Source organism: Pelodiscus sinensis, chromosome 6 (assembly GCF_052426305.1).
Source record: "Pelodiscus sinensis isolate ZL-2025 chromosome 6, ASM5242630v1, whole genome shotgun sequence".
In the NCBI taxonomy this organism is placed as follows: Eukaryota; Metazoa; Chordata; order Testudines; family Trionychidae; genus Pelodiscus; species Pelodiscus sinensis.
Window position 1 is genome coordinate 81,605,664 of NC_143057.1, and position 21,722 is coordinate 81,627,385.

Here is a 21,722-nt window from a genome sequence, read left to right on the forward strand (position 1 = left end):
AAAGCAACTTCTTAATCATTTAAGAAGGGAAGCAGTCTGTAGTACCAACAAGAGATCCAACAAGCTTACATTGATCACTTCATATATGATTGTTTTGCTTTGGAAGATATTTACCATTGTATGTGCAACCACTTGAAAGAGTTGCCTTCACAATGCCTCTGTATTTGAAAGGCTTTAGAAAATAGTTCTTCTATCACAGAATAGACAGCCTGTAACTACAATGTGAAATGTTCTTCTGTTCTCCAATATCTATGTCATGTGGTGAAGCTTCGATATTATTGGTACTATTGTACAGAAATGGGCACACGTAATTTGACTATGATTTTGTAGTTTTGTATTGAGAAAGCCCTGCTGATAGCAGAAAGTGTTTCTGGATGCTCAAAATGTAATACAATCACTGAGGTTCCCTGGTGTAACATGCAAGCCACCCTACAAGGAAAATCCATAGCTCCCTTGAATGCCATGAAACCAAGCTCCATGGTTATACCTCAAGGAAAAATTGTGACAAGACACAGGAGTGACTGGGGTTTGGCCAATGGTTCTATGAATAGTGTGTGGCTCAACTAACCACAAAGCACCTTCAAATCTTGCAATGCTGCAGCTGCTATTACAGCCCAGGTGTTACAGCAGCAACCATGAATCAATTCCATGGGTATTCCAAATCTTGGGATCAGGTCCTCCATCCCAAATTCATCTTTTGGCCTTCACACTATTGTCAATGACAATTTCATCCCAAAACAAAATTGGAATTTGTGAGAAATACTGCATGATTTTCTGTACTCTTCAATCTTCGTCTACCTTTTCGCATTCTATTCTTGTCTCCAGCATTTGGACACTCTTTCAGTTTCCTTTTTGAATAGACAGAATTTGAAATTATTTTTGTTTGAATAGTTCTAGGAGATTTTACCCCTTTTAAAAATGTTAGTCTTAACTCAGCAGGTATTGTTCTTTTCTATTAATAATCTTTGATGGGCACACAAAAGAGATTCATTTATTTAAAGTAGCCAACTAAGGAACCATTACACAGATGAGCTAAAATCAACCCATCATGTTTGTTGCTATCTTATTTCAGAATAGTAAGTTGTGGTAATCTAAAAAAAATGTGCATAGTGTTTGTTTCAGATGAGTTTTCTATGTATGGAATTTATCATTTATTTTCCTTCTCTCAAGAGTATTACTGAACAGAGCACGCTATTTGGAAGTAATAGATATAACAGATTATGAATTTGTTATTTTGAGAAGATCAGTTGCAAGGGCAGTTCATATTTGTCATACTATCTTGTGTACATGTCTGCCTTTTTCTACATCCCAATTTGGAGATGTGGAAATAACATATTTTAGATTAATTATCTACTTTCAGGCGGTGTTATTGCATGGACTGGCAAGATCCTGGCATAGCATATTCCACCATAAGACCCACAGCTTGTACCTAACACCAACATTCCAGGTTTTACAGTTATTCTAGTGCAATTTACCAACACTCCCCAATAAATCACCAGATCATAATATTGATTGTGGGAAGATCTCCTGCTACAAGTTAAGAAACAGTGGAGATCAGTGTTCCCTCTAATTTTTGTTTGTTATGAGCACCAAGACTTGTAAAGATGTGCACTGCCAGTAGAAACACATGCTACTGTGTAGCTGGGCAGCATTTGAATCTTTCCTGGGTGGCCACTCAAGTGCTCAGCTTACAGGGAACACTGGTGGAGATTTTAAAAATATATAAACATGGTCACTCATGCCTTTATCACTTTATTAGTGTGCCCAACTCTAACACCCAAAGTAATGAGATGCAGCATTTACCTCTGAACTTGGCTTAATCACTTCATCAGGCAAGAGGAGATTTCATTTTCTTTCATGAGTCTGTCAGCAGCTGTATTGATTTATTTGCTTTCTTTTCTGAATTGCAAGTCATTTTGTATTGAAAATTATTGTGCTTATTGTGTGTCACTGAATGGAGTCAGAAAGGCTGTTTATTATGTGCTTACCAGTTAGATATTTCAGGGTCTGAATTGCAGCCAAAAGTTATGTTCAAGAATCATCTTAATGTAAATGTATACTCACATGAAAATGGGGCAGTTTCTCTTGCTATTCCCGGGTTTCATTGAATGAAGGGAAAAGGGCAAATGGCACAATTGTTGTAATTAGAAAGGCAAGGGCGATGGCAGCTGCTTTTGAGGTTCATCAAAACAACAGGATTCATTTTGTGACTCAGCTAATACAATTCTAGCTGAATTGGTAGATCTATAGGGAATGATTAATTTTTACATTCTAAAGGAATTTCCATTCCATGGATATAGAAGATGACCCAGCTAACCTGCAAAGAGAGGCAAGAATATAGCGATTAGTTTGTGATTATATGTAGCATTAATCATTTTTAATGTGCCACTCTTATTTATAATTTCATTTTTAGCATTCTATGAACTTGATGCAGTTTAGAGAGAAAAATCTATTTCATGAATAGGAAAAATTATTTATAATTTACACTAAATGTAGACCACTACCATACCTTTTATTTCCTGTGCCTTTAACATATGTGAATATATAAACTTCTTCCACTTTTCCTCGCTGTTTGATATCTTTAACTGCTGTCTAGTAAGTCTGATGTCCTTCTTTAATATGGAAACATCTGACATAAGAACATTTTAGATGATTTAGGCTAGTGCATACATTTCACCCAGTGATGGCTACCATTACCCATTTTAAAAAGTCATATTCTTCATATGATCATTAAACACAGAGTACAGTTTGCTCTGTGCCATCCCCATCCAGGGAACTGCATGAAAAGCAATTAGACAGAAATACTGCTACACAAATGTGATATATTGTGTTTACCCAAATACAGGCTCCATCCTGTATCTCCTGTTTATTCACAACCCCCATTCACTTGACAATTATTTGAGAACACAAAGAATGCAGAAGGGCCTTCACAGAGATGTATGCTGCTGTATCTTTTCAGCAGAGTAATGTAGCATTTTACTAACTTCTTTCTAGTGAAAACACTGAGCGTGCTTAGCATGTAAATTTCAGAGACACAAGTGTCAGACTGTACAACTGCATCTCATCTAATTTTGACACAACCACTAATATTTTATGAAGTATAAATCTCAGTAGTATCTATGTGCTTTGATATTAATATACCAATCAAGAGCAAAACAGGTTTACACAAAAAAATCACTTTTTAAATAAAGTTCCTTATTTTAATTTAGTTTTACTATTTCTAGCACATTTACAACATTCAAGTATTTTTCTATATGGCTCTGTGAGGCTTGTTTCACTTCACCAACCAGAGTGGTTTGCAGCCTTCTACACTGTGAAAGGGAACAGAACTTCACAGATATTACCTGTCTAATGCATTATCATATTTTTAGCAAGCCATAAAGCCAGTTATTTTAGTGTTTGTGTAATCAAATATATTATAAACCCCGGAAGCAAAGTAGTGTCTCTCTAGATACTACCCTTTTTCTCTCATTCTCTCTGATTCTTGGAGGTTCATAGTTGCCTTTTTTAAACTACAAAGTTATCTCTTTAAACCAGTGCAGTCTTAGCACTGTGTTAGATTCCATTTGTGAAATATAGCATTTGAATGTGGAAGATTCTCTTGAGGAAGTAGTTGTAACGTGTCATTAGAGACATGATGGACATTGGGAAATACGTTTGATACCAAGACTAAAAACCAAAATGAGTACAAATACATATAAAAATATGGCATCAAAATCTGTTCTAGAATGGTTGGTTGGTTGTTTTTTTAAATCTTATGTCCTTTATATGTTATTTTGCAGAAAAGGAATTTGAGGACTGTCAGATCACATAGGGAATTTTAGAAATCTATCACTTAGCAATCATTTTATAAAGTTGAACTTCTAAATGCACTATGATTTATTACAAAATATATTTTCTTCTGCTTGCAGACATGGTTGTTCCATTTCGTGATACATTGAATTAAGCAGTTAATTTGTTGCACTGCTTAGCTGCATGAATTCATCAAGTGTACATACGTACCTGTGCTACATTATTTTGGGTTTTGTATTTGCATTTGCAGTATTGATTATTTTTGTATTTTACTTTGCCTCTGTTATTGGAATTGTATTAGACATAATTTATACATATGATTTTACAACTGTTTTGCAACTGAAAAGTCTTCTTTGAATTTTAAAGTTTTATTGATGGAAACTCATTAAAATAGTATAAGAATTATATTAACAATTGTTTTGTGTTTTGATGCTCTCTGTACATAAATATATGTCTATTTATCTGTTTAATGGTGCTTGTGTCTTGCAATTTTGGATACATTTTAGAATAAAGTTTCATTTTACAAGAATAAGTTGTATTTTTAAAAGCTGTGTCAAAACTATTTTTTCAAGAGCAACTATGAGTATAGTTGTAAAATATCAATGTCGTCTTTGTTTTTAATTTCAGGCAGCCAAACATTTGTTTTTGATAATATATGAGAGATTACTGCTAAAGTTGTATTACTGTATGTTGTGGTTGTGTTATTTCCGTAATTGATATTCCAATAGTTAAACCATCATTCAAAAGAGCCATTGCCAAATGTGTGCTGGAGTTACTGAAGCCATCTGTAACACACATTTTTAAGACCTTTTGTATGTATTGCATCATGACTATCACTGCTTTTTAGCTATAATTTTCCAAGGCCTAGGTCTTGCAGGTAGGCCTCAATTAAAACTCCTGATTAGCATATTTAGGTCCAAACCAGAGTTAATCCAACCTCCTCCTCATCCCTGGTAAAAACTTGCAGCTGGATGAAATTCTGATCAGAAGCTGAATATTGCTGTTTGGGCCCATCACTGGTTTAGCAGTGTAACTGTAAGACTCAGTACTGTTGCTCTGGCTAGGTCTAGCTGTAATGGCTTTATTTTACAGAAGATTTACCCATATCATACACCGATGCCATCTTTTCTTAACACATTACTTATACCTTTCTTCATACTTACTCTTCAGATACACTGCTGTGTTTTGTACTTCATAGCACTCTTGAAATATGCTGTTGTGCAGTATAAAGTTCTTATAATATTGCTTCAACTACAAAGGCATGTTATTGGGATACAAATGCAATAGCTAGTATGTGTTATTGTTTTTAGCTGTATGTGAAATTGTACTTTTGGTTTTTGTTTTGAGGCTAGCGCAGAAATCTGCAATGCTTATCAGCTAATTCACTACCACTTCATGGTCCAAAATATCCAGTTCTTCTAACTCTTCCACTCACTTAATATGGCCACTTCTTAACCCCAGTCTTGACTTTGCCATGTTTAGGGTTGCCAGATGCCTGGTATTGGCCTGGACACCTGGTGCGTCTGGTGGGGGCAGGGAGAGTGTGGGGATATAAAAGGGCTGTGATGCTTTTTTTTTTTTTTTTGCTCAACCAATTTTTTTCCCGCCATATTAGGTATTTTTTGTGAAAGTATCTGGCAACCCTAGCCATGTTTAAGGCTTTCTTTTAATGATTTCAGTATTTGAGTTCAGTAATAAGAAACATGGGCCTCAAACTATGGTCGGTATTAAGGATGTTAGGGTATGTCTACACTAGCCCCCTAGTTCGAACTAGGGAGGCTAACGTAGGCATTCGAAATTGCAAATGAAGCCTGGGATTTAAATATCCCAGGCTTTATTTGCATATTCCCGTCCGGTCGCCATTTTGAAATTCCACTAGCCTGAAGTAACTGTCTGCGGCTACACGCGGCAGTGAAACAGTAATTCAAACTAAGTCATGTGGCCGCGGACAGTTACTTCAGGCTAGTGGAATTTCAAAATGGCGACCGGACGGGAACATGCAAATAAAGCCCGGGATATTTAAATCCGGGCTTCATTTGCAATTTCGAATGACTACAGTAGCCTCCCTAGTTCGAACTAGGGGGCTAGTGTAGACATATCCTTAAGGACTAGTCAGCTAGTTGACTATCTGATAAGCAAATGCTTATCGGATAGGCAAGTCAACTAGTCATTCCCCCCCATTTACTGTCTCTATCAGAGGAAGGCAAGAAGGGGTACTTCAAAACGGCAGCACTGCACGGAGCTCAGGGCCACCACCTTGTTATTTCAAAGCAGCGCTGCACAGAGCTGAGCCCGGGATCAGCTGTGCAGCGCTGCCCCTTTGAAACTCTGCTATGGCGGTTGCGTGGAGCCCGGGGTCAGATGGGGACTCCCTAGCTGATCCTGGGTTCCAGCACAGCACCCAGAGCCAGGGTCACCTTGGGAGTCCCCAGCTGATCCCATGTTCTGGAAAATACCGTGCAGAGCCTGAGGTCAGCTGGGGGTTCCGCAGAAATGCTATACAGATTCCCCCAGCTGACCCCAGGCTCCGTGTGGCATTTCAAAGCAGCAACACAGCATGGAGCCCAGGGTTAGCCAGGGAATCTGTACATTTCAAAGCTGGTACCCTTGTGCAGCCTGAAGTCTTCCTGCTGGTCCCCGGCTGCAGGCAGAGTTCCGCACTCCTCCTTTGAAATGTACAAGAGCCCCAGTAGGAAGGAAGGAATTCAAAGAAGGAATGCGGAAATGTCTATCGACTAGTAAATTACTCTATATTTAACATCCTTAGTTGGTATCCTTCTCAGTCATGTGCTGTTAGTTCCAGCTCCTCCTTTACAACAGAGGAAGGCTAGTACAGTGACCCTAGCCTGTGGGAGACTTGGGTTCAAAACCTAGTCTTCCACAGATACCCTCCATGACCCTGGGCAAATCACAGTGCTGCTGTGCTGTTTCCCCACAGTGCTAACCTACTCTGCTTCTAATAGAGAAGCATTCAGGTTCCTTTTGGTAACTCAAAGAAAAAATAACAAGCATGGGAACCTCCAGCCCAGGCTGCCATGAGAGATGGCATGATAAATTATGTCAGCAGACAGTGGAAAAACCAGAGAAAGGAAATCTATTAGAGTAGAGGAAACTACTCTGGCTTTAAGTTTATTTATTTTACTCCTGCATGGTAGCCAAGTATTACTGTTGTCTCAGGGAAGGTACTTGGGTTACATGAAGAGTTAAATAACATTTCCTTAATCACTTATAATTTTATAATCTTTCACATCCCCCTTAGTTTTCCCTTTTCTAAGTTGAAGGGTCCCAGTCTTTTTCATCTCCCCTCACATGGAAACTGTTTCACCTCATTTTTTGCCTTTCTCTGCCGCTTTTCTAATGTTTATGTATCTTTCTGAGATGGGGCAACCAGACCAGTATTAAAGATGTGGGCGCACGCCCCAGGGATGTATATAAAGCCTTTATGAAATTGTTGGTCATATTATCTACCCCTTTCCTAACGGTTCCTAACACTGGCAGCTTTTTTTGGAGTGTGACCTTTTCAGAGAACTGCCCAGGCTGACTCCACCAGGCCACTAACAATCACACAGCCGTGGATCTGCTGAAGGACGATCCTTTCCAAGCCATCCCTGCAGGACACGCTGGCCTCTCCCCGCCCCTGCTCGGTGGCGGCCGCTGGGACTGCGCCTGGGGTTGAAGTACTTGCCTGTGCAGTAGCGGGGAAAGGGAGCGGGCGAAGGCGGCTGAGCTGAGAGCAGCTCACAACACACTAGCCCGGGCCACCGGACGGTCCCCGTGGGAGCAGCACCAGGAAGAGGAGGCGGAACCCGGCTCCCCCCCCCCGCGCTGCCTGGCCGCGGCGCAGCGGGAGGCCCCGGCGACAGCGGCCGCCCCTCGCCCGGCGGAGCCATGGAGCCTGCAGCGGGGCAGAGCAGCGGGCAGGTGCACATGTGCCAGCCCATCTTCCCCGCGCACGCCACGCACCGCGGGGAGCTCAGCGCCGGCCAGCTGCTCAAGTGGATTGACACCACCGCCTGCCTGGCAGGTAAGGGGGGCCCGGCCCCAGCTCAGCGCCGGAGGTCGCGCCGTCCTGCGCCTTGGCTGGGAAGCCCTCTGGCGGCCCGGCAGCATCCCGCCCCCGAGAGAGCCCCGCCGCACCACTGGGCACCCTGCAGGCGCTGAGCCGGACACCCGGGCTCACCCTTGGCTGCGGGGGGAAACTGAGGAACGGAGGGGGAAGGAACCTTCCCAAGGCAAGTCAGGGGGGAGAGCAGGCAAGGGACCCAGGAGTCCTGACTTCTAGTTCCTCCGTTTCTAACCGCTAGAGCCCGGTCCCTCTAGCCCAGCGTGGGACACCTCAGAGATGGGGACCCCGGTGTCTGCAGGGAATGGGATTAGCCCTGCCTGATGCTGAGAGCCCGCTGAGGACGTGCCCTACTGCCAGGGGCTCTTGTTAAAACAGAAAGAGGAGCCATTTGGCTTCCCTGGCTGTCGGTCGGTCACGCTGCAGCCTCCCCCTCCCTTCTCCAGAGATGCTGGAGAGCGATGTTGTTGCTGTGAATTAGCCCATCCTTTGCATCCGTAGCCACATCTGCTAGGGATTGCTCAACTGGAAACTAGTCCATCCTCTAGCTTCATGGTTTAGGAGATGCGATCATGGCAATAGGACTATGTTGCATTGGGCCAATTACACACCGCGATATTATTGGAAGGGACAGAGACAATTCCTAAATAGATCCCATCCGGTGACCATTTTAGGGCCTTAAGCATGAGGACCCATAGCTGAGAGCCACTGTAACTATATGAACTAGATATCACAGCTGCAAAAGTCCTGGTTGTTCATATCCAGGTCTACTTTTAAATTTTGTACTGAACTCTCCATCTCAGCCTTTCCCCGAGCCATACATTTCACAGGTGAATTGTAATTTGTATGGAAAAAAAGTATTTCTTCTCATTCATTTTTAAAATTGTAGTTTCTTAATTTCACAATGTCCCATTGTTTCCTGTATTATGAGAAAGGAGCTGAATGAAAATTACTCAGTGAAACCTTAAAAGTGTGAAGTGGAATAGAGGTTTAGATCAAGTAAGATTTTCCTATCAGCACATTTGGTAGTGTTTTGTCCATTTCTCTTTTAAAAGTCCAAAGCACTGGGCTTTCACCATTGCCCTTAGAACGGTATTTCACACAGTAAAGAATTCATTATGGATGTTATGTTTGCAGGTATTTTTGTTTTCTTTGAATTATGTGGTAGAAAATTACTGACATTAAGTTGCTAAATCCTGGTGGATATGTTGCAAATCTGCCAGTTTTCTCTCTTTTTGGAGGGCAGCTCTAACAACCTCTTGCCCTCCCTCTTTAGTAGGCAATCTTGTGCACCTTGTGGCTGAAATGGCAATGTAATGCCAGCATGGCTTACAGAAATATCAACCCACTATAAGCTACTGAATGCGGTCCTTTGGGAAGACTTCATTCATGCCAGCTATTAGAAGTGAATTACTAAACTAAAATAACCCCCTATGGATATAATTTCCCCTTAAGATGCCATTGTGTTTGATGTCACAGGACTGGGATCAAAGTGTAACAACTTGGGGAAAAGGAGTTGAGGAAGAAAAGGGTAAGGAGAGGAAGATTACAATGTTATGAGTAAGCAAAGGATCCTGGAAAAGATGAAGAGAACAACAGTCAAGAGAAAAGGATGAAGGAAATCGACAAGAAAAAATAGGAAGAAAGGAGACAAAAGCACTAGTGGAGTACAGTTAAAACTGAGAGACAGAAAAAACACTGTTGCCAGGAAGCCTGCCTACACGTAATATAAGTGCTGATTTCAGAAATGCCAGATGTAAGTTAGGATTGTCAAACGTGTTAAAGAAAAAACAAGTTTTCCAATTTAAGTAGAAAAGGGGGAAGAACAAGTGGAAAGATATGAGACAATGAACAATTAGATCAGAAGGTTCAATTTTAAATACAGTCTTTTCTATTTTGTACAGAGCTGCCTATAATCAAAGTGCAGTACACAGACTATGTGTGTATATGCCCCTTCATGTTTAACAGGTTAGCTACATTTTCAAACTGTAATCCTACATTTCAGATCTTAAACAAATTCAGCTCTTTGTCATCTCCACTGTCCATAAACTTAATTTACAGGTGCTAGCAAGTAGTCTATAATAAACCTTGAGGAGATTAGCTGATATTTTGTATCTAAATAGCATCTCCATATACTGTAGAATTACTGCTGTTTAGGTATTTGCAACATTTAGAGATTTAACAGCTTTATTTAATCTATTATTCATATATAGAGAGATGTGAGGATGCAGGAGAATTTATTCTGCATAGTCATCTGCAGGCATGCAGTTCTAGGTATGTAGCTGTTTGCTATTCATAAGCATGCCTTTTGTTTCTTCTACTAAAAGTTATTCAGGGCTATGTATTCCACTACGTGAAACACTAGATTTAGGGATACTTATTTTAACTGGCAGAAGCCTGATCTAAGAAGGCCTGTTAGATTGATTCCCTACTTTGACTTGTCAGGTATTCAACTGATATAATTTATCGTGGTTTCGTTGAAGTTAATGAAGCCATTCCCGTTTACATCAGTTGAGGATTTGCTGCTATATTTCATTTTTCTCCTCTTTTTGTTATCTGTATTAGTGACTCTTAAATGAAAAACTATTCATTAATATCTCAGGAGTAATCCCATCACACACACAAATTATTGATTTATATAGTGGAGATGGATTTCAAATTCTAATGGCAAAAGAGCAAAGGAGTTGTTTTCCTTCTCAAAACTAGCTTTCCTCATTAATATTATTGCGTATGATTTTAACAACCGGAAGTTCACAGACAATTATATTACTATTTAAATATTGTAAAAATCAATCCTCAAACAAATGAAAACAATAAACAATTGTGGGTATAAAGGAAGGAAGAACAAATGATAAAAGTGTAAGGTCATGTGATTACCTAGATAAGTCGTATTCTTGTTTTGATATTACTGTAAGCCAGGGGTTCCCAAACTTTTTGACATGGGGACCAGTAAATCCATTCATGAACTTTTGGAGGACTGGTAACATTCATTTGCATATTCATTAATCAAATGATGAATATTCAAATAAGTTGTTTCTGGTCCTCCCAAAGCCCCCAGTGCCAGCATTAGCAAAGCTTTTGATATGGTCACCCACAATATTCTTGCCAGAAAGTTAAGGAATATGGATTGGATAAATGGAATGTAAGACAGACAGAAAGCTGGTTACACACTTTTTACTTTAGTTGGAACCCTTTTTTTTCCGTACTGTTTTTTGCCACCCAAAAATATAAACACATAAAAAACAAACTGAGAAAATACCAGACATATAAAATGTCTGGTATTTTTCTCATTAGGTAATTTTTATTATTACTAGATGTATCAGTTTGTAGTTTCGAACTGCCTGACTAGTAAATGTGCTCAGACTGCATGAGTGTGTCTACCAGCCAGACAGTTCGCAACTACTCGAGCGGGTGTGTGGGGGGCGGGGAGCACAATGGAATCCCCGGGCTGGACTCACTCATGCTTTGCAGGGGAAGAAAGAGAGTCAGCGCCCTGAGATCCGCATATGGCCGGGTCAGTCCCGCTCCCCGCTGGCCGATTCGCTCCCTCCGCTGCGCCTCCAGCCAGCCCCACTTCCCCCAATCCCCTCCCGGACTGCCAGTTCTCCACCGCTTCTCCTCCCAATCTTCCTTGGCCAGTCCCACTGCCCGCGTCCAGCCCTGCTTCCAGCGGCCACTTCTCCCCCCCCTTCCCCTCCACACGTTCCCCGGCCAGCTCCCTACTCCCAATCTCACGCCTCCCAGCAGTCCTGCTTCTGCTGGCCCCCCAATCTCTTACATACTGTCACGATGCCCCAGGTAAGCCCTGCTTCCAGCGGCCGCTTCTCCCCTACTCCTCGTCCCAATCTCCCCCAGCCAGCCCCCTACCCAGCTCTGCTTCCGCCGGCTGCCTCTCCCCCAATCTCCCTGGCCCGCCTCGATTTCCCCATCCAGTGCTTCTTCTGATGGCTGGCCCTCCCCTCCTCCTCCTCTCCCTCCCCCCCCCCCCCCGACCTCTTCTAGCTATACATCTGCCGGGAGCCGGAAGTTCCAGCTGCAGACTCCGCCCAGGGTGGCCAAGGGCTTGGGGGACCTGGCACCACACAGGCACTCCAGGAGCCCGGAACACCCCGGCAACCACACTGGGGCCCGGTACTTTTTTCCTGTGGCCCGGTACTGGGCCATGGTCCATAGTGTGGGAAACGCTGCCGTAAGCTATAACTGTGTACCTATATACACTTTTTTGAGGGAGGGAATCAGTAGGTTGGAACAGGTGTGGTAGGAGTGAGGGAGTCCTTCAAGCAGTAATATATTATGAACCCAGTCCTTGAATCTTGACCCAGACAAAATCACAGACAGTTTGGATTCAATTCCCCCCTGCACCGAGGGATCACTACTTACACCTAACATTAAGCCAATAACACTTGCTTTAAGTAATGCAGATAGGGCCTTGTGCTGGCCCTCTGAATGGCAGTGAATTTCAATGGAAGTTTTGCCACTGAGTAAGGTCTGCAGATTTGATTTAATAAAAATCAAATAAAAGAAAACTCAAGGGTGTGATATGTCTGCACCCACATGGTCATAGCAGCTAATGCATGGGCAGAGCTTTATTTATCTTCTGGAGAAAAGCAAGTGGGGATTATTTTAATTGATTGCTGCTTCAAGAATTGCTTTAAAGGGGAGAAAGTGCCTCAGGCACATCAGAATGTTAAGCCAAACAAGAAGGGAAAACATCTTAAGATAAATAAAAATGTGATTTAAATCCCTTAAGTTTTTCTTTTTGCATTACCTAGCGCTTCTTTCCTCCAGCAGCTTTGTGTTGTTCTGGCAGCACTAAGTGGCTAGAAAGCCGATAGATCCTGTCACCTGTAAATTCCCTCAGTGTAGGGAACTTGAGTGACAAGAACTTCCATGGTGACTCTGATACAACTGCCTCTCACAATCCCTTGGCATAGAGTGCTACTATGCCTTGGTAATCCCCTGCTGCGTAAATGTCAGAAACCAGGCATAAATAAAGCAGCCCTGTGACTACTCTAAAGGAGGCACTGTAGTCATCATGAACAGGGAAGATTAAGAACAGGAGGTGAACAGACAGCTCACCAATACCAGATTCTACAGGCCTCTCTCCTGTGACCCCCTCTAAGGTATACCAAAAAAACATGAAAAAAACTTCTCATGAAACTCCCTGATGCTACTCAGGAACAAATTTACGCTAACACCTCCCCCCCACCACCTCAATCCCCGACCAGGAACTTTCTATCTTCTACCCAAAATACACAAACCTGGTAATCCCGGACAGCCCATCATCTCCAGAATTGGCACACTTACCACAGGATTATCTGGTTATATCGACTCCCTGCTCAGACCCTCCACTACCAACACTCCCAGCTATCTCCGCGATACCACTGACTTCCTGAGGAAACTCCAAAACATCAATAATCTTCCTGAAAATACCATCCTGGCCACCATGGGATGTAGAAGCCCTCTACACCAACATTCCACACAAAGACGGATTACAGGACATCAGGAACACCATTCTCGATAACAACGCTGCACACCTGATTACAGAGCTCTACGACTTTGTCCTCACAACTGCTTCCAATTCAGAAACAATTTATATCTCCAAATCAGCGGCACAGCCATGGGCACTCACATGGCACCACAATATGCCAACATCTTTATAGTTGACCTTGAACATTTCCTCAGCTCTTACCCCCAACACCCCTATTTTACCTATGCTATTTCGATGACATCTTCATCATATGAACCCACGGGAAAGAGACTCTTGAAGAACTCCACAAGGATTTCAATAATTTCCACGCTACTATCAACCTCAGCCTGGACCAGTCCACAAGGGAAATCCATGTCCTGGACACTACAATACAGTTAAATAATGGACAAATTTCCACCACCCTATATCGGAACCCCACCAACCACTACACTTACCTTTATGCTTCCAGCTTCCATCCCAGACACATTTTTCAGTCGATTGTATACAGCCAAGCCCTATGATACAACCAGATTTGTTCCAACCCCACAGACAGACAATCACCTACAGGATCTTTACAGAGCATTCCTAAAACTGAAATACCCACCTGGGAAGTGAAAAAAAATATTGACAGAGCCAAAAAAATACCCAGACGTGAACTACTTCAAGACAGACCCAAAAGAGAAAATAACAGAACTCCCCTCTTGTTGTAACAGAACTCCCCTACAGTCCACAACTCAGACCCCTCCTACGCATTATACGCAATCTACAACCCATTTGGAAAATGATCCCTCGCTCTCAGAGGCCTTCGGAGAGAAACCTATTCTTTCTTGCAGGCAACCCCCTAACCTGAAACGTATTCTTTCTGGTAACCATGCCACACAACCACATCATAAGCCTCCAGGAACCCAGCCCTTCAACCAAAAAAAGATGCCAACTCTGCCCACATATCTACACTGGCAAATTCATCACTGGAGCAAACAACATAAGCCACAAAATCAAAGGGTCATTTGACTGCACATCCAGTAATTTGATCTATGCCATCAAATGCCAGAAATGCCCCACTGCAATATATATTGGACAAACTGGATGGTCTCTGCGGGAAAGAATCAATGGACACAAATCGGATGTACGCAAAGGGAACATACAGAAGCCTGTTGGTGAGCATTTCAGCCTGACAAACCACAGTCCGACAGACCTGCAAGTAGCTGTCTTGTCACAAACCAGCTCCACAAGCCAGATCCACAGTTCATCCGCAAATTCAATTCACATGCTAATGGACTCAATCGTGATATGGGCTGGTGGAGACTCTACCTACTTAATAACCACTGAAGGTGCTAACAGCCCCCTGAGTGGTATCCTTCCTGTCTTAGGAATCTATCTATTGACTTTGATTTTTATCTGCTTAGGTTTAAGTACCCATTCTCCAGATACTTAATGATGCTCTGTCTCCCATCCCCCTCCCTTTTCCTTTCTCTCCCTCTTCCCCTTCCCCTCTCCTATTTATTTCGAGTTTTCATATCCCTAACTCATGACTCCGGTCATCTGAAGAAGTGGGCTGTGCTCACGAAAGCTCATGATACCATCTACATGTTTCGTTAGTCTATAAGGTGCTACCAGACCATTTGTTGTTTTTTTCTGTAACAGACTAACTCGGCTACCCCCTGAAGCTCCTAATTTACACTGTGAATTGTCCTGCATCTCAGTCAGTTGTGGGATCAGGAGAGCATAAAGCCAACTTTGCTTTCCCCTAAGTCTTGCACCAAGTAATAACTGGCCAGGCCAGAAGTTATCTAGTCACAGATAAATAAATAACTCTTTTTTCTCACTATATGTAAATTGAAATGATGATTGTCCTCAGCATTGTGCTCAGTTGTTTGTAACTCTAGCTGATAATGATACAAACTCCCTCCCTTCCCCCACATTACAGTGGCAAGTACTTTTCTATCAGATCTTTATCATGTTTTTCTCTTGCAAAATACTTTTCCTCACTCTTGTGTTGGATTGTTAGTTAAACCACTTTTAGAGTAATATTATACAATTTTAATAGATTTTAAGACTGGACGGGATCATTATAATAATCCATTCTAGTTTTGTGTTGGATGCAGGCCTAGTAAATACTGATTCTGATCTACTTACATCAGTTTTTACACTAGTTTTAATTCGGGGAGTTACACTCAGGATTTACAACCGATGTGACTATGAGGAGAATCAGGACCACTGCGCTTTGCAGTATATGTATATGTGAGATGGAATTGCAGCTGTATGTCTAGTGTAGTAACTCTGCACCTCATCTCTCTTTCTCTACAGCCGAGAAACATGCTGGTGTGTCCTGTGTGACAGCGTCAGTGGATGACATACAATTTGAAGAGACTGCCAGGTAGAACTCATAGAGTAATTATCAAACCTTATCAGTTTAGAGTCCTCTTTTTCTTTTCTATTTAACAGAGATTAACCAAAGCATATAAAATCTGAGATAGTGGTTCAATGATTTCCCTCTAGTGCTTGGACTTATCTCACCCATTTGCTGGAAGGCAAAGGTCAGTTTTACAAAGTCTAAAATAAACTATAGTTACTTTTGACCCTAAACTAGAAAACAGGTCAGAAACTTAATGCCCTTTGCTCTTGAACAAAATAAATACTACTTGTTTATTCCTTTTTGAATGAAGAATACAGTTAATTATAGTTGCTGTATGAATTTTTGATAGCTGCAAACTCTCTTTCAATTTCTATAGTTCTTTTATTTTTATTGTTATCCATATGACAGAAAGATATAAAAGAGCAATTTTGTATTTGCAAATTGTATGTTTAGTGCATCCACACGATAGTGCAGGAAGTAAAAAAAATCTTTCACTTTTGCTTTAACTATTTCTCAGCCAGGGAACTAAGGCCAAGACTACCATGTGGAAAAAATTAATGTAAGATACACAATTCCACCTATGACAATTGTGTAGCTGGAGTCAAGAAACTGTTTGCTGTTCATATTAGCAAGGGGGGGACATCCTGACCCAGTGCTACGGAATCAGCTTTCTAAGTGTGTTTTTTTAAGGCATTGTTCTTGTTTAGATTCACTTCCATATAAAAAAAAATATAGACAGAAAATTTTCTACTGCATTATAAGAGTCTGACCCACTGCATTACTAGTGAACTGAGCCTGGATAAAACTGCAGAAATGTACTTTTGGATGTAGCTAGGTTAAAAAAACGGTTAACCCTTGTAAACGTAGCATTTTGTAAGTGCTGACCTATGTTACTGAATGTTTACAAGGCCAGCTATATGAAATGGGCCCCATTTTCAGAACTGATGACTGTCGCTCGTATTTGAGTATGATTGTAGCTAGAAATCAGTTTCCATAGGTAGGGTTTAGGACAGGGCTACTCAACAAATGGCCCATGGGTGGGATCCTTTGAACATGGCTTCCACCGGGAACATGCACAATAGTGAGGTGTCTCCCAGGCAGGGTGAGCACTGAAAGATGCAAGCAGATGGGCTGGATGGAACAGACTGGTACAGGGTGTCGTCATTTCTAGCTCCCAGGGAAGAGGAGCCAAGAGCGCCAGGGCATTGTGGGAGGTGCTTTGTATTCATGCCCATCAGTGTGAAAGAAGCTATTTGCATATATTTGCATTAGGGCTGTCAAGCAATTAAAAAAATTAATTGTAATTAATCGTGTGCACTGCCCCTTTGAAACGCTGTGGCGGCGTTTCCAAGGGGCAGCACCGTGGGAGCCCGGGATCAGCTGGAATCCTCAGCTGACCCCAGGCTCAGTGCAGGTGCCCTGTGGAAAGGTCACCCCAGCATTTCCATAGGGCAGCACCGCGGGAGCCCAGGGTCAGCTGGAGCTTCAAAGGGGCAGCTCTTCAAAGGGGCAGTGCAAGGCAGAGCCTGGGATCAGCTGGGCACTTCAGACTCCTAATTTGCATAAATATTTGCATGTATATGCAACTACGCTTAAGTTGCAGCCCTTGGCATGTGCTGTGAGTATCATTGTGGCCCCCAGAGCTTCCAAAGTTGAGTAGCTGTGGTTTAGGATATACCAGGCTAAGGCCAAGTTGGTGCCTACGTTTCCTCTCACTGTCAGCCCAGGTGGCACGATGATATTGTGTTATTCATTCTGTTTCCTTTGCAGAGGAGTGCCTAGCTCGCCTGTCATGAACCATATCCTCCCTTGTCATTTATCCCTGCCCTGCAGACTGTATGTACCACTTGATGCAGTCTTTGTAGCACAGTTTGCAATTATCACAATTGCACATACAGCTGAGTAATTGCCAGTAAGGTTGCAGAAGTAATGTAATTGCAGTAACTATTGGCAACTGTGCATTCAGAATAAGCATACATTTGTGCCCGCATAGTGTTACATATCTAGCCTTCTAAACCTACATTCACCTACGGACAGGCGGAAGATTGGTATGAGTTATGCATGACCATGGCAACATAGGAGAGACCTGAGAGGTTCTTGATTTCTCACACAAAGCCTTTCTCAAGAGTCAACTTCTCAACTACAGACTCCTCCGTTTTGCTTTCTAATGAAAAGCACTTCTCTGGAAAGCTGTGATCAAAAAGTTCTATTAATGAACTAAGTGTCACATTTTTCCCTTGGGTACAAAGATGCCACCCTCATGGTCTTCAATGGCATTTTCTCTCTTGTAACTGAGAGCAGAATTAGACCTTAAATATTTTAACTGTGTTTCAGCCATAGATTAGCTTTAACATCCTAAGTGGAATAGTGCTTACCCTGTGATGTGCTGAACATGCATAATTAAGAAGATTGAATTAAGGTTCTCATATAATTAATAACTAGCTCTGTTAACCTTGAGTGTAGTGTATATATAAAAAAGGACATTTTATGGGTTTCCAGGTTTAATATTTCATACACTTACAATAGCTTACCAAATCTTTTGGAAAGAGGCATCACTACTTCTTTTCAGTTGACTTTGAAACTGAAATTTCCACAACTTGAACTGTACATTAGGAAAGTTAGTTTTATGCCAAGACAAACAACAACTTCCTGCTCCTGGTCTTTTTACACTTTCTGAGTTCTTAGTAATAGCATGAGCACTGTCTGGTTTAAAATAATCTGATTGAAACTTATTGCTTTTATTCACCATGTATCACCACCAAAATCTCTCAGTCTGGTACATCTCAAAAGGTTCCCATCAATGAAAATGCAATGTTCTATGATCAACATTCTTAAATATCCATTCAAATGGCCAGGGACAGCCTATGGAGAGGCAGCTACTTGGCATCCCATTGTTTGAGAGTCCCTCTGTCTGAGGCAAACTTTGTAACTCATGTATCCCATTCTGACAGTGGAACCAGAGACAGAGGCAATTCATTTCTTCTTTCCCCACTTTTCCAACCACCTTTCATATTGCAAAGTCTGCCTTACAAACAACCCACAAAATTATGTTGCTTGAAATGATGTTGCTAGAAATACAATTGTTCAGGTGGGAAATTAGAAGACTCCACCTGCACAGCATATTTAAGCAATAAATATAATGAGGATGATTTCAGTGCTTCTAAAAATGTCTTTGAATTAGCCTGGGACATCATTTTAGAAATTGGACTCTTTCCATATCGGGAAAGGGAAGGGCGACCAAGAGTTTATATTTGCTTTCCATACAGAGAGTGTTTCCTCCATTTTTTGCAAATGAAGCATTTGGCTCTTTCTGGAGTCCCAAAAGAGCCTCAGTCTAGAATATACAAGATCAGTTTGAAATTATTTTTATAATAGAGACAAGTTTCACTCTAGGGCAAAAATAGAGTTACTGTTTAGAAACAGCGATTTCCTGGATATAGCATTTTGTTATGGTCTCTTAAGCAAAAGCTTTTCAGACATTAAAGATAAACTGTCAAAATAAAAATAATATTTTTTAAAAAGTCTCCTTATATGTATTATAAATAACAGACCAAATTATTTAAGATTGTTGTGAACGCTCATAATATTTCACTTATTGTAGGGGTACTCATGAATTTCTGATTTTTTTCTTTAATCATGTGAAGTTTTGCCCTTATCCAAAATGGCTGTCATCTCTCATCACTGTCAGTAGTAGTAAAGAAACAGACTCCCCTTAGCAAGATGGCTATTGTCTTCCTGTAACCTTTGCAGATTGAAGTGATACTGTCCGTAACAAAGATTGCCACCTTCTTCATTGTTTCTAGAGCTGGTTTAGATTTTTTCATCAAAATGATTATCTAAAAGACTAGAAGTGAGATTATTAATTAAAGAAGAGCCTTAGTTTAACCTAAATAATTTTACCCTTTTTACCATTTTCCCCTAGCTTAATTTTAATAAACGCACCTGGTCATCTTCATATTTGATTTACTAAAGCTACAGTGGGATACTAAACCCACTGTATCCGGTTTATGCACCATTGCATACACTGGGCTGGATCCTCATCTGATATAAATTAACATAGCTCCATGGAAATCAATGGAACTATGCCAGCTTACATCAACTGAAGAGGTAACCCATAACATGCAGCACATACCTTCTCCACTCTCCTGCTCAATGAGGATGAAATTAATCTCTAGTGCAGGTGCCAGCACAAGACAGTCCATTTAAGCCCTACAGTGTGGTTTTATGGGTAGTCCAAGGGCATCCCCAACCTCTAAGAGGTATTTAGGGTGTCTCCAGGGGAAAGGGCCATAGTTTATAGGACCCAAATTAATGTTGATCCAGTGGTCCAGAAAGTTCACACAAGCAAAGTGAAGAAACAGTATTTGCTACTCAAGATTCTCTGTTGGAATATCAGCCATAGAAGAGGCATTGCCCTCCCCTCCCCCCCCCCCCCCCCCAATTTGGCAACTGCACTCCAAGGGCATCACAGAATTGAGCCTGCTTTGGGTTTGTGGGAAAGAAGGTGAATTCTGCCCTATCAGCCTAGACATAGCTTAAGAAATGAGTTACCGCTACCTGTTTGTGCAATTGTGCATTTGTGTACACTGACTGATTTAACAAACCTCACCAGGGTATGTGTCAGTGTACCTAAATCTGCAATCCAATCCACAATTTCTGACTGGACTTGAGATTGGTATATAATGGCATAACAGTAGTACATATAAGTATATCTCCAATATATAGGTACTCTCTCATTCATTCTATACAATTTTTTTAATAACTCCAATTCAGTTCAGCAGCTTCTTTATTGAAGTTACCGGTAAAGTTTGATTTGAGAAGAACTTCTACAATTAACTACTTGTTCTTGTTGCACATAATTTACTAGTCTTGTGCATTATCAGCAGAATATTCATTAACATGAAATATTGCTTACTGTTGGTGGTATTCCATTATGTAACACAGAATGACACTGACATGCAAAATGTTTATAGAGCTTGATCTTCATTGAAGCCCATTGACTTCAGTGAGCTTTGGATTATAGTGCAGTTTACGTAATAATTGTGCAACTTAATGAGGTAACATTTGTCTTAACAGAGTTGGACAAATTATCATCATCAAAGCAAAGGTAAACCGAGCATTTAATACCAGCATGGAAGTAAGTGATATTAATTTCTCATTTTTATAATTATTTCTTTAACAAATTTCAGTACAGAAAGGCAGGAAGAGAAAGATAATGGATAAGATTCTAGCACTGTAACTTTACTATTGTTAATTTCAGAAGGGGCTTAGTTAATTAAACAACTCCCCCTAACTGATTGTTACAAATCATTGTTGTTGTCTGATGGGTGAGCTATGTCAGACTAATATAAGGTTCCCAGAAGCGGTTAGGGTCTAAGGTCATTAACAAGTGTAATGCAAAATCAAATATAAAGTGGGTCGATAGTCAGTACTGGCCCATTCCAAAGCCCACTGACCTCAATATAAGCTTTGGATCAAGGCCCATATCTAGGAAGCCTCACAGAATAGGTATATGTCTTAATGTTTTTGAAATACATGATACAAAGAGCCTTATCTGAGATGTGTCAATGCCACTTATTACTTATGTTGCAACAGACATGGTAATACATTGCTCAGTCACTTATCTGAATTCAGAACTGAATCTCAAGCGTTTTTTTTTCCCCCTTTGTGGGCCCCTGAACAATTTCCATTAGCTTTAATGGGAGTGATGTGACGGCATCTATGGGAGAGTGTATTCCAACATGTTCTAAAAGTTCCAAAGACCAAAGGCTTGGTGCATGTCATGTCTGTTTTAGATGAACTATTAAAGTATATCACATTTCACATTTGTTTTATAGACTAATAGTACAGATTTTTGCTGATGCAAGTCTTGCTGCTTCTAAAGATCCAAGCAGGGAACCAAAATGGGACATAAGTGAATGAGAGTAATGGTTTAAAAAGCCAAATATAAATGTCTGTACTATTTTTAGAGGTACTGCTAAATCTCCATGGGTTTTAAATATTCATGAAGTGCATTGGTGATAGCAGCCCATTAGTGAAAA

At 41.2% G+C, this 21,722-nt stretch overlaps 1 protein-coding gene across 1 annotated transcript in view; it reads left to right on the forward strand.

Moving 5' to 3' along the window:
* Positions 1-6,369: 6,369 nt before the first annotated feature.
* ACOT12 (acyl-CoA thioesterase 12) overlaps positions 6,370-21,722 on the forward strand; it is a 49,924-nt gene continuing 34,571 nt past the window's right edge. The window contains exons 1-3 of the mRNA XM_075932206.2: positions 6,370-7,816; positions 15,633-15,702; positions 20,758-20,818. Coding sequence (XP_075788321.2) covers positions 7,681-7,816; positions 15,633-15,702; positions 20,758-20,818 — 267 coding nt within the window. The 5' untranslated portion in view covers positions 6,370-7,680. The remainder of the gene's footprint in view (positions 7,817-15,632; positions 15,703-20,757; positions 20,819-21,722) is intronic.